The sequence below is a fragment of the Amia ocellicauda genome, chromosome 6 (assembly GCF_036373705.1).
Source record: "Amia ocellicauda isolate fAmiCal2 chromosome 6, fAmiCal2.hap1, whole genome shotgun sequence".
Lineage (NCBI taxonomy): Eukaryota > Metazoa > Chordata > Actinopteri > Amiiformes > Amiidae > Amia > Amia ocellicauda.
The window spans coordinates 49,129,416-49,143,544 of record NC_089855.1 but is presented as its reverse complement, the minus strand read 5'-3'; the positions used below and the strand labels follow the sequence as shown (position 1 = coordinate 49,143,544).

At 41.2% G+C, this 14,129-nt stretch overlaps 1 protein-coding gene across 5 annotated transcripts in view; it reads right to left on the bottom strand.

Moving 5' to 3' along the window:
- Positions 1–1,001: 1,001 nt before the first annotated feature.
- The window catches only part of LOC136751661 (myelin-associated glycoprotein), a 363,254-nt gene continuing 350,126 nt past the window's right edge, over positions 1,002–14,129 (bottom strand). For all 5 annotated transcript variants that reach the window (XM_066707450.1, XM_066707452.1, XM_066707451.1 and 2 more), the window contains 4 exons: positions 11,301–11,588; positions 8,853–8,952; positions 6,502–6,571; positions 1,002–3,318 (listed from right to left, as the gene is read on the bottom strand). In XM_066707450.1, the coding sequence (XP_066563547.1) occupies positions 2,869–3,318; positions 6,502–6,571; positions 8,853–8,952; positions 11,301–11,588 (908 nt within the window). In that variant the 3' untranslated portion in view covers positions 1,002–2,868. The remainder of the gene's footprint in view (positions 3,319–6,501; positions 6,572–8,852; positions 8,953–11,300; positions 11,589–14,129) is intronic.

Genomic DNA, 14,129 nt, shown 5'->3' with positions numbered 1-14,129 from the left:
TGTATATATATGTGTGTAATGCAATTAAATGCAATATATTCTTAAATATGATACATATTAAGGCTATGTTTGAGCAATCACTAATGTAAACAAATATACTAAGTACAGGGCTGGTCAAAATGTACAGATATAATTCTATACATTTCACTGTTCTCTAAGAAAAGTTGTGTATTTGACTTTAGTGTCTATTGATAAATATAAACTAAAGAGATATAGGCATGTGTGTTTATCTGTGTTTGCTTAAATATGTATGTAATGACATGCAATATATGTAAGTCTATACATTTCTTAATTGATTTTTTTCTTACCTTTTTTTTTTGCCAACACAGTATCATCCTAAGCCTTAATCATAAAACATATAAACTAAAAACACATGGACGTATTCAAATCCCACTCTGGGTAAATATTCATTTTTCTTTTTTAATTTACTAAAACAGTATCATAAAACAATATAACCTTAAATATATATAAAATGTTTTTTTTTCTTATTTTTTTAATATACTAAAACAGTATAATCAAACATTATAATCTAAAATAAAATATATATGTGTATTTACAACTTTTATTTTTCTCAAATGTATACAATATAACCTAATATATATAAAACTATTTTTTTATTTACTAAAATGAATCATTAAACATTATAACCTAAAATAAAATATAAAACATATTTTCTTATTCTCTTTTTATTTTCTAAAAGAGTATCATAAAACAATATAAACTAAATATAATATATATATATATATTTAAAACATTTTTATTTTTTATTTACTAAAACAGTATCATAAAACAATATAAGCTAATATATGTATTTAAAACTTTTATTTTTTAATTTACTAAAACAGTATCATACAACATTATAACCTAATATATATATTCTCTTTTTATTTACTTAAACAGTATCATAAAACAATATAACATTAAAAATGTATATGTATTTTAAACTTATTTTGTAATTTACTAAAACAGTATCTTACAACATTATAACCTAATATATGTATATTCTCTTTTTATTTACTAAAACAGTATCATAAAACAATATAACCTAATAAAACTTATTTTTTATTTTACTTAAACAGTATCATAAAACAATATAACCTTAAAAATGTATATGTGTTTTAAACATTACACCTCCACAGCAGCAGGGTGAGGTACCCTTAGACCCTCACCATGATGGATGTCATCCTAGCAAGATGGCTACCATCTTACCAGTTGACCTATGACCTTACAAATGGCTACCATCTTACCAGATGACCTTACAAATGGCTGCAATCCAAGATGGCTGCCATCTTACCAGATGACCTTACAAGATGGCCACCATCCAAGATGACCTATGACCTTACAAGATGGCCGCCATCTTACCAGATGACCTATGACCTTACAAATGGCTGCCATCTTACCAGATGACCTATGACCTTACAAATGGCTGCCATCCAAGATGGCTGACAGGGAGGGTCAAAGGGTAACTCAGAGGGTGCTGGGAAGGAGAGAGAAGTTCCGGTTCAAAGGTGGGGGTAACCGGAAGGTGAGGTGGGCCTTCCGGTCTATGGTACGTAGGTATGGTACGTGTCAAAATAGTTACATGAGCAGCCATCTACACTACTTATATTATTAACCACTTCAGCTCCAGATGAGAAAATGCAAACCCTTCCCAGGTACCAGATTGAGAACATTATAATAACAATGAGTTGACACCTGCCATTCGTTTAAAATGTAAACATACACCGATCAACCATAACATTATGAGCACTGACAGGTGAAGTGAATAACACTGATAATCTCGGCACCTGTCAGTGGGTGGGATATATTAGGCAGCAAGTGAACCGATCCAACAATCGACCTACTGTAGCTCAAATTGCTGAAAAAGTGAAAGCTGGTTCTGATAGAAAGGTGTCAGAACACACAGTGCATCGCAGTTTGTTGTGTATGGGGCTGCGTAGCCGCAGACCAGTCAGGATGTCCCGGCTTTCAATACACATTGCACAGTAGCAGCTCTGCCTTTGAGAAAGAAACCTGAAACACTGGGCTGAGAAGCCGGTGATAGAATAGAATAAGAAACTTGGCGTACACAGATACGGCATGGTATTGTGTGAGGGTTTTTATTTGATATGTGTGTACGTCATGATGTTGAGGTGGATAAGGTTCAAATTGGTCTATGCCTAGGCAGTCTATTATTTCATATAATTATCTCAATCAAGTAATTAGCTCTTAATGAATAATGCAGAACAAAAATTTAGAAAGGCTTTGCAGGTCAGAGGGTTTCGATGGGGTTTCACATAAACATGAAATTGAAAGTCAAAACCAGAACAATTAAATGTAGAAAATAAGCCTCTCAATACTAAATAAGTGTTCGAAAGAGAGACAGGAGAGGCTGGGTTGTTAGTGAAATAAACAAAAGCACACGTGATAATAATTAACCAAATAAGCAATTAGTGAAAAGCAAAACAATGTGAAAAGTGATTACATGAATACCTAAAGCAGGGGTGACTAACCCTGGTCCTAGAGAGCCACAGGACTTATAGTTTTTTTTTCTATCCAGACTGTTAACTGCTTAATTGAACCAATTGTAGGGCTTAATTAGGCAAAATGTCCCTGTGTTTAAGGTTTCCAGTTATTGGCGATTTAGAAAGACCTGGAAAACCTGCAGGACTGCGGTTCTCCAGGAACAAGGTTCACCACCCCTGACCTAAAAATATGAAATAAGGCATATAGCATACAAACCAGTGAATAATATGAACATAAATTCAAAATATAAAAAATGTAATAAACATTTAGGACTGAGACTCCTTGCTGTTACAGTTGGAAGGGTACACAACCTATCCATAAAAGCTTTCCTCTGGCAGGGGATCCACAGTTTCTTCTTTAATGTTAGATACTTTGTCCATCTCCATCTCCTTCTTCCTGCTTCCTGGTTGCTGGCCTTTGAATGTTCCCGTACTCTTTTTCTTGACTGGGAGGGGGAAGCTCCTGTTCCTTCCCATCTGACCTATAGTCCTTACTTGGGGCTTTCTTCCTGACCTCTAGGTTCGGCTCCATGTTAACAGGACAGTGGTCAACTGTGTTTTTGACCTTCTCCAGCTGAGATGGAACGGCTGGCTCCTGTCTCTGACATTTTGGTTTGCATTTGATTTTGGCATAATCTGTGTGGTTTTCTGAGGAGCTCCTGATTACAGTGCTTTCAGATTTGCTTGTGCTCTCTTTATGCTGGAGTTTGGAGAAATCCACTGTGGCATAGAGAAGTTCCCCCGGCGCCTCTCGTCTCTCATCCAGCAGTATAGCATTGTTGGCATAGACCATATCCTCATCCTGCTGCAGCCTCTGCAAAACCATCATAAATTGCTGTCACACACCAGACAAACACAGTAAACAATCACTCTGTTGTAAATATATTTTTGAAGGACTCCTGACCTCACATTTTCCTTGCTAGTATAAAAATTCTGTTGCAGTTTTTATAGATACAGAAAAAACAGAAATCGTTACTTCTCTGAAGAGGACTTAAAAATGATAAGTTGCAAGTACAACCCCGGTTATCTGAAAAAGGATTCACTGCCCAAGGTGGAGGGGTTTCTGTTTCGAAACCCATTCAATAAACGTCACTCTATCCAAGCTGCCATTGGCCCCTGCGCTCGTCACTCAAACAGGTCCCTTCCACTTCCTGTTCTAGAAAACGTGACGTCAGCATAGGTTTGTCCTCTTTTGCCGGGAGCTGGGACTCCCACAGTGCTTCCTTTTTCAGATAACCGGGGTTGCATACGCAACCTATCGTTATCTTTCAAGTCGGAAGCAATGCCCAAGGGGGAGGGGTTACTATATAACAAAACCGTCTCAAGGGAGGGGGCAGCGAGCTGATGAGGGAGTCTGCTCCGGGCGACCGCTAGTGGGTCTGGGCAACACAATTCCAGACAGGAGCCACAGAGACCCCTCGGGGCCAACCTGGGATGTCCAGGAGGGAGGACAGCAGTCTCTACCGGGAACTCTCTGCAATCAGCATATATAAAGCAGGACTACAGAGGCAAACTCTTATGCTCTCCGCTTACAATAGCAAGGCCGCCTGCCATACTAGTGCATCTAGGAGCGAGGCTGTATATCTACTTGCACAATATATGGCATGGGGCATCAATAACTTGTGCGCCTTCCGCGCATTAGTGTGGCAGTGAACCCCTGATCCTGCAGGAGTGGGACCACAGACCCACTGAATAACACACAGCTGGCTAGTTCACTGAGTAGCTACAGCTGGACATAACAGTATACACAGCGTGGCAGCAGGAACATTCAAGCTGCCACAGGAAAACCCCATTCACTGAACAGTACAGAGCACCCAGCTCCACTGTGCTGTAATAACAACTAAACACGTCGTGGGGTGCAGGAAGCAAATCATTAGCGCAGCTAATGCAGGACAACAGCAGGCTCACCATGACCATCAAACCATCGCATAACATGGAAGCATTGGCAGCTTGCTCCACTAGCCCAGCTAGGAGCGATGCCACACCAGCTCTAAATGTCAACAAACTACATACACCACGGGACACAGGAACCGACTCATGCGCCGCCCATGGAACACAGGAGCAATTGACGCCTGCTGGTTAGACTGGCTAACGTAGGGCAATGGCAGCTCTACTGTGCTGACAAATTAACTATGTGCACAGCAGAACACGAGAGCCTGCTCAAGTGCTTACCACTGAAGGCAGCAGCAGCAGACTCTTGCTCTGGCAGTGAGAACAGCATGAGTGGCATCAGCTGGAAACAGCAGCACTGAGCTCCAGTCCTACTGTTTTAACACATATTATATATATAGAGCGGGGTACAGGCCAGATGCCTGTTCGTGGGCTACTGGGGCTCGACTGCAGCCAACACCGGATTCCCAATGGAAGGGACCAGTCTCGTCACGTCCAACCTGTAGAACTGGGCAAATGTAAGCGGCAAGGTCCAAGCTGCAGCCGCACATATGTCTGCCAAGGGGGTGCCTTCCAATGCGAGAGGCACTGCTTTGGAAGTGCCTGGCCATGTGTCTGCGCTCCATAAGACACAAACAACTGGTCTGAGCGTCGAATGTCGTTAGTGCATACCAATAGCACCTGAGGGCCCGCACAGGGCAGAGCAGGCGAAGCTGACTCTCTTGCTCAGAAGCAAAGGGAGGAGGATGAAAAGCCATCAACTCAATAGGCCTGTTGACATGAAATGGAGACAGCACTTTCGGGAGGAACGCAGGGTTAGGCCGTAGCGTGACCCTGGAGCCATCTCCCGCAAAACGGACACGCGTGTAAATTGCTCATGCGTTTTGCAGAGGTAATTGCCAGCAAAAATAGTCTTAAGTGACACCAGCATCAGCTCAACTGAGTTCAGTGGCTCTAATGGGGCTTTGAAAAGTGCGTCCAGCAGTACTTCAAGATGCCATTTGGGCAGTGAAGGGGTGCAAGGAGGCTACAGCCGTCGAGCTCCCCTTAAAAACTGCACAGCCAGGAAATGAGCCCTAGGAAGCTCACCATCAATCTGGACATGACATGTGGAGATGGCCACCAGATACACTTTGAGCATGGATGGGGACTTGTCCTGGTCCAATAGCTCCTGTAGAAATTGCAATATGATGCCGATGGGGCAATGAATTGAGTCTTGACCACCATCTTGGCACCAGGGGCTCAAAGTCCGCCAGCGGTAGGAATACAGCGACCTCGTAGAGGGTGCTCTCGCCAACTGAATGGAGCAGAGCCGTAGCCGCGCCCACAGAAGCAGATGGTATGCTAGAAAGTATAGGATTTTACTGCCCCTGCCAGCGTTCCTGCTGTGGAGGAAAAAGCCCTGTGAATGAAAAACCAACACAGCAAGCAGTCGGAATATATAAGTCACTATATAAACATCACTATTATTTTTAAATGCACTATTTGTGAACCGAAACTGAAACTGAAAGCGGAACCAGAGCTCCAGTGCACGGATGGTCAGGATAGAAATGATCTATGAATATAACAAATAAGACACACAACAGAGACAGAGAAGTAGTGAAATAGTGGTGAACAACACTATTAGTGAAGCCAGCCACCCCAAATACACAGTTGTAAGGTCTAATGCAACACACAGAAACAAAAAGCTCACGTTCTTTGGTCTATGCAGGCGAAATGGCAAAAGAGGACGGACCTGCGCTGACCTGCGTTTTATGGAACAGGAAGTGGAAGTGACCTGATCTGAGTGACGAGCGCAATGGCAGCTTTAATAGAGTGACATTTTGATCGGGTTCCGACGGAAGTGCACAGGAACACTTCCCCCTTGGGCAGTGCTTCCTTTTTCAGGTAACTGGGGTTGCAAACGCAACCTATTGGTTTAAAAAAATGCTGTTTAGCCCCTCTATAAGCTTTTATATCCCTAATTTATCATCGGCACACTCCATTCAAAAGAGATTTGCCATCTCTGCTCTATAGAGACCTCTTGAACAGATCTAATAACTTTGTCCTGCACACTACAGAGCAAGCACATTGAAAGGTTTAAAATAAGTATGTACTGGACTCATACCGGCTGCTTCCCACTTAGCTTAGCTGTGTCCTCCATCTTGGTGCATGGCTCTGATGGTCTGTGAGTTCTTCTAGAGGAATAAGCAAAATAACATCAGTCAAACAGCTATTTTGAATGTCCCGGACCAACGTGGTGGTAACATCACAATGTGCGCTCCAATCATGCAGAATGGGGTCCTCCACCGCCATGCCAACTTAGGTCCTTACAACATGGCCCACATACTCACATTTTTTGACAAACTACACAACATCGTCATAGCAGAAGACCAAATGAATGCCGACCAAAACTGGTTTCATCAGCATCCACAATTTTCACTCCAATACCTCCCACCATACTCTCCCCTCCCTAACCCTTTTGAGGAGTTCTTTTCGGTATAGCGGTGGAAGGTTTATGATCTCCAGCCCTATATCAGGATGCCCCTCATTCAAGCCATGGAGGAGGCCTGCCACCAAATTGATGCAGGGTCTGTGCATGGATGGATTTGCCATTCAAGAAGATTCTTCCCTCACTGTCTTGCGATAGAGGACAGCCTGTGATGTGGATGAAGTGCTATGGCCAGATCCAGCTAGGCGAAGAGATGATACTTACGTTTTTTTTTATTAATTCATGCTTTCTTTTTAGTCTCCACAAATGTTTTTGCTGCGTTTATGTACTATATTCTATATATAATATGTTCTGTTCTGATTTTCAGTGCAAAATGAAACCTTTGGAAATTCATGGATGTATTGACTGATTTTACAATGAGAGAAATAAATTATTTTCATCAGTGTGCAGTACTGGTCTTGTGTGTTGTGTTGTGGTCAACATATTCATGTACATATATATACACCGATCAGCACTAACATTATGACCACTGACAGGTGAAGTGAATAACACTGATAATCTCATTATCATGGCACCTGTCAGTGGGTGGGATATATTAGGCAGCAAGTGAACATTTTGTCCTCAAATTTGATGTGTTAGAAGCAGGAAAAATGGGCAAGCATGAGGATCTGAGCGACTTTGACAAGGGCCAAATTGAGATGCTACACGACTGGGTCAGAGCATCTCCAAAACTGCAGTTCTTGTGGGGTGTTTCCGGTCTGCAGTGGTCAGTACCTATCAAAAGTGGTCCAAGGAAGGAAAAGCGGTGAACCAGCGACAGGGTCATGGGCGGCCAAGGCTCACTGATGCACGTGGGGAGCGAAGACTAGCCCGTGAGGTCCGATCCAACAGACGAGCTACTGTAGCTCAAATTGCTGAAAAAGTTAATGCTGGTTCTGATAGAAAGGTGTCAGAACACACAGTGCATCACAGTTTGTTGCTTATGGGGCTGTGTAGCCGCAGACTAGTCAGGGTGCCCATGCTGACCCCTGTCCACCGCCGAACACGCCTACAATGGCCACGTGAGCATCAGAACTGGACCACGGAGCAATGGGAGAAGGTGGCCTTGTCTGATGAATCATGAGTTCAAGATGTTGACTTGGCCTCCAAATTCCCCAGATCCAGTCGAGCATCTGTGGGATGTGCTGGACAAGTCCGATCCATGGAGGCCCCACCTCGCAACTTACAGGATTTAAAGGATCTGCTGCTAACATCTTGGTGCCAGATACCACAGCACACCTTCAGTGGTCTAGTGGCAAAAGGGGGACCTTCACAATATTAGGCAGGTGGTCATAATGTTATGGCTGATTGGTGTATATATATAATATATATATATATATATATATTAACAACATATCTGAAAAAATCAAACCCAAACTATATCATTAGAAAAGTAGAAAAGTTACAAGTGTTTTAGATTGAGCACAGCAGTATGTAACTGGTTCAAACATAATCAGATTGTATGAACCATTGTAATTGTATTGTAATTGTAATTGTATTGTATGTGTGCCATATGGTGACAGAATTGTTTTTTTTTATACATTATTGTATAGTTTTGAATGAAGTGTTTCATTTTGCAAAAGATCTGAGGTGTTCTGCTACTTGTGTGTGTCGTTGTATGAATTGTGTGTAGTGTTTTGACAAAATGAGTGCTGTTTTCAAAATCGTGCTTTAGCAATCATAAAAACACAGTAAAAACTAAATTAATAAATAATAAGCTATTGGTGTTGTCCCTTCTTTTTTTCGGGGCAATTCTGGAAATGGTCCTGATAAATTCAACACATGTCCTTCTACACATAACCTATAATCATAAATAAGTTTAATTGTGCTTTACACTACTAATCCCTGTCCATTGTGAGGACCTGCAGTGTCTGCTGTAATTGAAGAATGTTTCCAGACATAATCTGATTCTGTGGCTAGAGAATTATTTCACAACAAGTGCCTCATGATCAGATCCTAAATGCTCAATGACAGTTTGAATATCTTACGGTTTAATGGTCTGGATCAGGCAGCACAAGAGTGACATTAGCAGAGCTCCAACTGCACCTCCAATCAGCAATCCTGAGGTACTGAAGGGACCCTCTTGACCTACAGACAAACACAAGGAGACGTTGAAAGCTTAAAAGTGTACAAAGTGTCTCCACTGCCAGCCTCATAGGCAGAATCCTCTCTTGGTAATTCTATGTATGTGTTACCTGCTAACAACAGTAAGTCTTATGAGTTACTGAAGAAGCAATGCAAGCTGATGCAATTAAGGCCAGAACTTGATCACTCAGCAGGATTTCAGCAGGATTTTAACAGCAAAATAAAAACTTGGTATTTTGGTACCATTTGGTAGCACTATTTTACAGACCATTCTATAATGAACTGGCCACAGCACAGTAAAACACACACTGGAGCCACAGCAGTCAGTACACTGCTGGTACAAAAGGCACAATGAAGAGTTCTTATGGATTGATTCTGTCAGAACTTGGGACAGGTGAAGCAAAAGCTGCAAAACAGCAATAGATTATTCTCTGGTTAAAATGGTCCAAAGCCGGGAGGGCAAAAGAAACTAAGAGCAGTCAACGAATAAATAAAGTGAGATCTAGACTTTGACCTACTTGCAAATTGCAAATTATGGTTTGATTGATAAATATTAGAAAGTGTCTTCTAACAATAAATTAAACCATGACAGGGTACAGATTTGTACTTTTTGTAGGTAGGTCAAAGTCTTGATTTTGTCTTGCCAAAGTCCATCCATCCATTTTCAAAAACACTTATCCCGGCAAGGGTTGCAGGGAAGTTGAAGACAATCCTAACAGGCATAGGGCACAATGCAGGAATACACCCACACACACAGGGCAATTTAGAGAGACCAACCAGTGGCTGTTTGTGTGTCACTAGATACAGAAGGCAGAGGGGGGTATGCCTGAGCAACACACACACCAGCCTACAGGCAGTTTTGTCAGACAGATGTGTTCACTGAGGTCCCGTGCTAACATCCCCCTTGATTTGATTGATAACAAATATATTAGTAGAGGCCTCTTGTCACCAGAATCAGCTGTCTATAGCCCCATTCACACTGAAATGCAGCCAAATTGCCAGCAAATTGCTGGCAATGTTTGCCTGCCTTTTTCCCGTTGCCCCCATTCACACTGGCTTTGAATGCCGGAAAATTGCTGGCAAGGGCCCAGTCACACAGAAAACAGAGATTGCCAGCAAGAGCGCTGTGGCCATGGGACCGAGATGCTACAGAAGCCTGTGAATCGGTAGAGCAGGCCTGGATTGGACCATTTAAAGATACGGCAGTAGCAGTAAAATACTCTGAGATGGATATTTAGGATATTTATAATGTTGATTATAATATTCATAAATATATGAAACAAAGTGCAAAACTACAGTACAGTTCAAAGCGTAATGCATATTTACAATTTACACGTGTATAGGAAATATACAGTAAACAATACAATGTCATCATATGTAATTGTTATTGTATGCATTGTGCTGCCATTTCGTTTAGGCACTAATCATGTAAAATGTAAATATCCAATGTTTTATTAATACAAAAGGAACTGAGCTCACTTGATTATTGCAATGTGATCTGAGTCCTGAGAAAGTGAATCACGAAAACGAGCCCGAGTTACGAGCTGAGCAGTTTGTACACAAGACAAGTGAACAGCAGCGCTGACTCATACATTGTGTCACAGCAAACCAACCGAACCCATTTAGTTTGAAACAAACCCAGTGTGAGGGGATAACATGGTAACATGCCTGTATAGAGATAATATATTTTGTATGATTTATTGGTACATAACTTCTGACGTGTGACAATAGTTAGCATTACATTCACCAACAAAATCGGCCATTTCTAACAACCTGGTGCATTTCTCGTTACGGTCACAAGTTCTTGTTCAAAGGTGGCTTAACCTTGTTGTGTTGTTGTCGCAGGAATGCGCCCCTATTCTGATTGGTTACTCATAATTTAATCTAAAACAGTACAATTCATCCAAGGTCACATTTGGCCCTATTTTATTTTAAGGGGTACACATTTGTGGACTGTTTTTATGCTCCATTGGCCTGAATGTTGTGTTTTAAGTGACATTTTTAAATGATTAAGGCTGAATTACAACAGTGGTGGCACATAGAGCAGTCTGTTACCACTTTTGATCAGATGGATTTGCCATAGTAAATATAATGGGAATTATATTTGAAAAAAACATGGTATGAAAACAAAATGACACAAATATATGGTATTTTATATTTAATTTCATGTTGTGTCTATGCACACATGTATAGTGCTGCTTTGTTTCACATGGTTGTGTACTGACATTTGATCACTCTATGAGCAACATAGTTAAGAAATATCATGATCATCTTCTTAACATCAATAGTCGTCGCATTCTGTTACAAAAATGAACTTAAACAGAAATGAAGAAGGACCAGTGACCGCTTACCTGAAGGAGGAATCTGAAACAGGAGTCTGGAAGATCCAGCAGTGTTCCTGCTCAGGCACTCAATAGTGTCCGTCTGCCCCAGTGTCTTCACCAGAGTGAGGGTGCTCCTCAGGGCTCGGCTGTCCAGCTGCTCTTTTCTAATGACACTGACAACAGAGTCACTGCTGAGTCTTTGTCCAGAGAGCAGCCACTCAGTGCTGGGTGAGGGATGCCCATGGCTTTCACACTGGCAGGTGATGTCTGCTGTGTTCCTGATACACGGTGAGGCGTTCACAATCTCTGGCATGTCTGTACGAACAACACAATCAGCTCAGTGCTCTCATTTACACAGCATATGAGGAACCACTATTGCTCTGGCTCATTTAAAGACTAGATTATTTGCTTAAAATATGTATTTTCTGTAACTATTAAGGTATGATATTTTTTCTTTTATGTATTAAAAATAGCAATTCTCAAACCCAAGTAAATGTTCACCCTACTTTGCAAGTGAAAATCTACATCAAATCCAAATTTGGTGTGGCCACCCTTTGCCTTGAAAACAGCATCAATTCTTCTAAGTACACTTGCACAAAGTCAGTGATTTTGAAGGCATATAGTCAGGTGTGTGATTAAACAATTATACCAAACAGGTGCTGACGATCATCAATTCAATATGTAGGTTAAAACACAATCATTAAATGAAACAGAAACAGCTGTGTAGGAGGAATAAAACTGGGTGAGGAACAGCCAAACTCAGCTAACAAGGTGAAGTTGCTGGAGACAGTTTATTGTCAAAAGTCATACACCATAGCAAGACTGAGCACAGCAATAAGACACAAGGTAGTTGTACTGCATCAGCAAGGTCTCTCCCAAGCAGACATTTCAAGCCAGACAGGAGTTTCCAGATGTGCTGTCCAAGCTCTTTTGAAGAAGCACAAAGAAACGGGCAACGCTGAGTACTGTAGACGCAGTGGTCGGCCAAGGAAACTTACTGCAGCAGATGAAAGACACGTCATGCTTACTTCCCTTCGCAATCGGAAGATGTCCTGCAGTGCCATAAGCTCAGAATTGGCAGAAAACAGTGTGACCCTGGTACATCCATCTACTGTCCGGAGAAATCTGGTCAGAAGTGGCCATCATGGAAGACTTGTGGCCAAAAAGTCATACCAAGGCAAGCAAGGCCAAGCAACTCAACTATGCACAATAACACATGACTGAGGTGCAGAAAAATGGCAGCAGGTGTTCCGGACTGATGAGTCAAAATGTCAACTATTTGGCTGTAGCAGAAGGCAGTTTGTTCACTGAAGGGCTCGAGAGCGAAACACAAATGAGTGTCTGCAGGCAACAGTGAAGCATGGTGGAGGTTCATTGCAAATCTGGGACTGCATTTCTGGTCAGAAAGAATGGTCTCCTCAGTGCTGAGAAGTACAGGCAGGCATACTTATCCATCATGCAATACCATCAGAGAGGCATCTGATTGGCCCCGAATTTATTCTGCAGCATGACAATGACCCCAAACATACAGCATAAGTCATTAAGAACTATCTTTAACTTATAGAAGAACAAGTCCTGGAAGTGATGGTATGGCCACCACAGAGCCCAGATCTCAAAATCATCGAGTCTGTCTGGGATTACATGAAGAGAGAGAAGCAACTGAGGTTGAATCAATCCACAGAAGAACTGTGGTTAGTTCTCCAACATGTTTGGGCCACCCTACCTGCTGAGTTCCTTCAAAAACTGTACAAGTGTACCTAGAAGTATTGATTTTGGGCGGTCACACCAAATATTGATCACTTTGCATTTAGTTTATTGATAAATATAATCTGTCTATGTCTATTTTTGGAAGCATACTTACTTAACAGCAGTTTTTCATACCTGCCTAAAACATCTGCACAGTACAATATATATATATATACATATATATATACATATACATATACATATATATACACATATATATACATATATATACATATATATATATCAACCCGCCGGTGGGATGAAAACAATGGGGCTTGGTTCAAAAGGTTAAGACATGTTAACCTACTGCTACCCTGCAATGCACAAACTAAATAATGAAACTACAAAGCAGTGTTTTTTTTTCCTATCTTTCGATCTCATGAAAAGTTGTGCTGTGGGGTAATGTTGATATACTGCGCTATGGAAATTCAACCCAGGTTCTAAGTTCAACAGGCTCATATTATTATGATAATATTATTTTTCACCTTGTTTTAACAATTGAAAGGGAATTCAAACATATTTAAAAAAATGCCACAATAACTGCATTACAGCATTGTAATATTTCCAAATCATGAAGCAGTATTGTAACTTAGTGCTAGGCATAGGACTGTTTGGTCAGCAGGTCAACACTACACCTCCCAGAAGCCCTGGGAGGTTGAATCCATGAATCCATGTTATGGAAGCACAGTGTAGTTAGGCTCAACAAGGAGCTAGGGTTGTGTTCAGGTTTTCTTTTGTTTCACTCTAGCACTATACATCTCCAGCATTGCACCATCACCCCAGTGTCTGTTTCCTGAGGTCCCATTACAAGAGCCTAGCACTGTGGCAACCCTCCTTGGTGTCATAGTACATATATAACAAGCATACTGACTCTCAGTGAACTTCTCCATTTGACCCTTCACCTTCACTCATTTTATACAACTGCTGAAATTATAATGACATGTAAAATATACAAGAAAGACTAATTGTGTGCTGTATCTTGAATATACCATATTGCTGTAAAGAAAACATAATGGAAGTTTATTATGTAATGGTAGACAAGAAAATAGCTTTCAAACAGAATGAATTTGATCAGTTTAGAGGGCATCTGGAACCATGAACAGTTCTTTC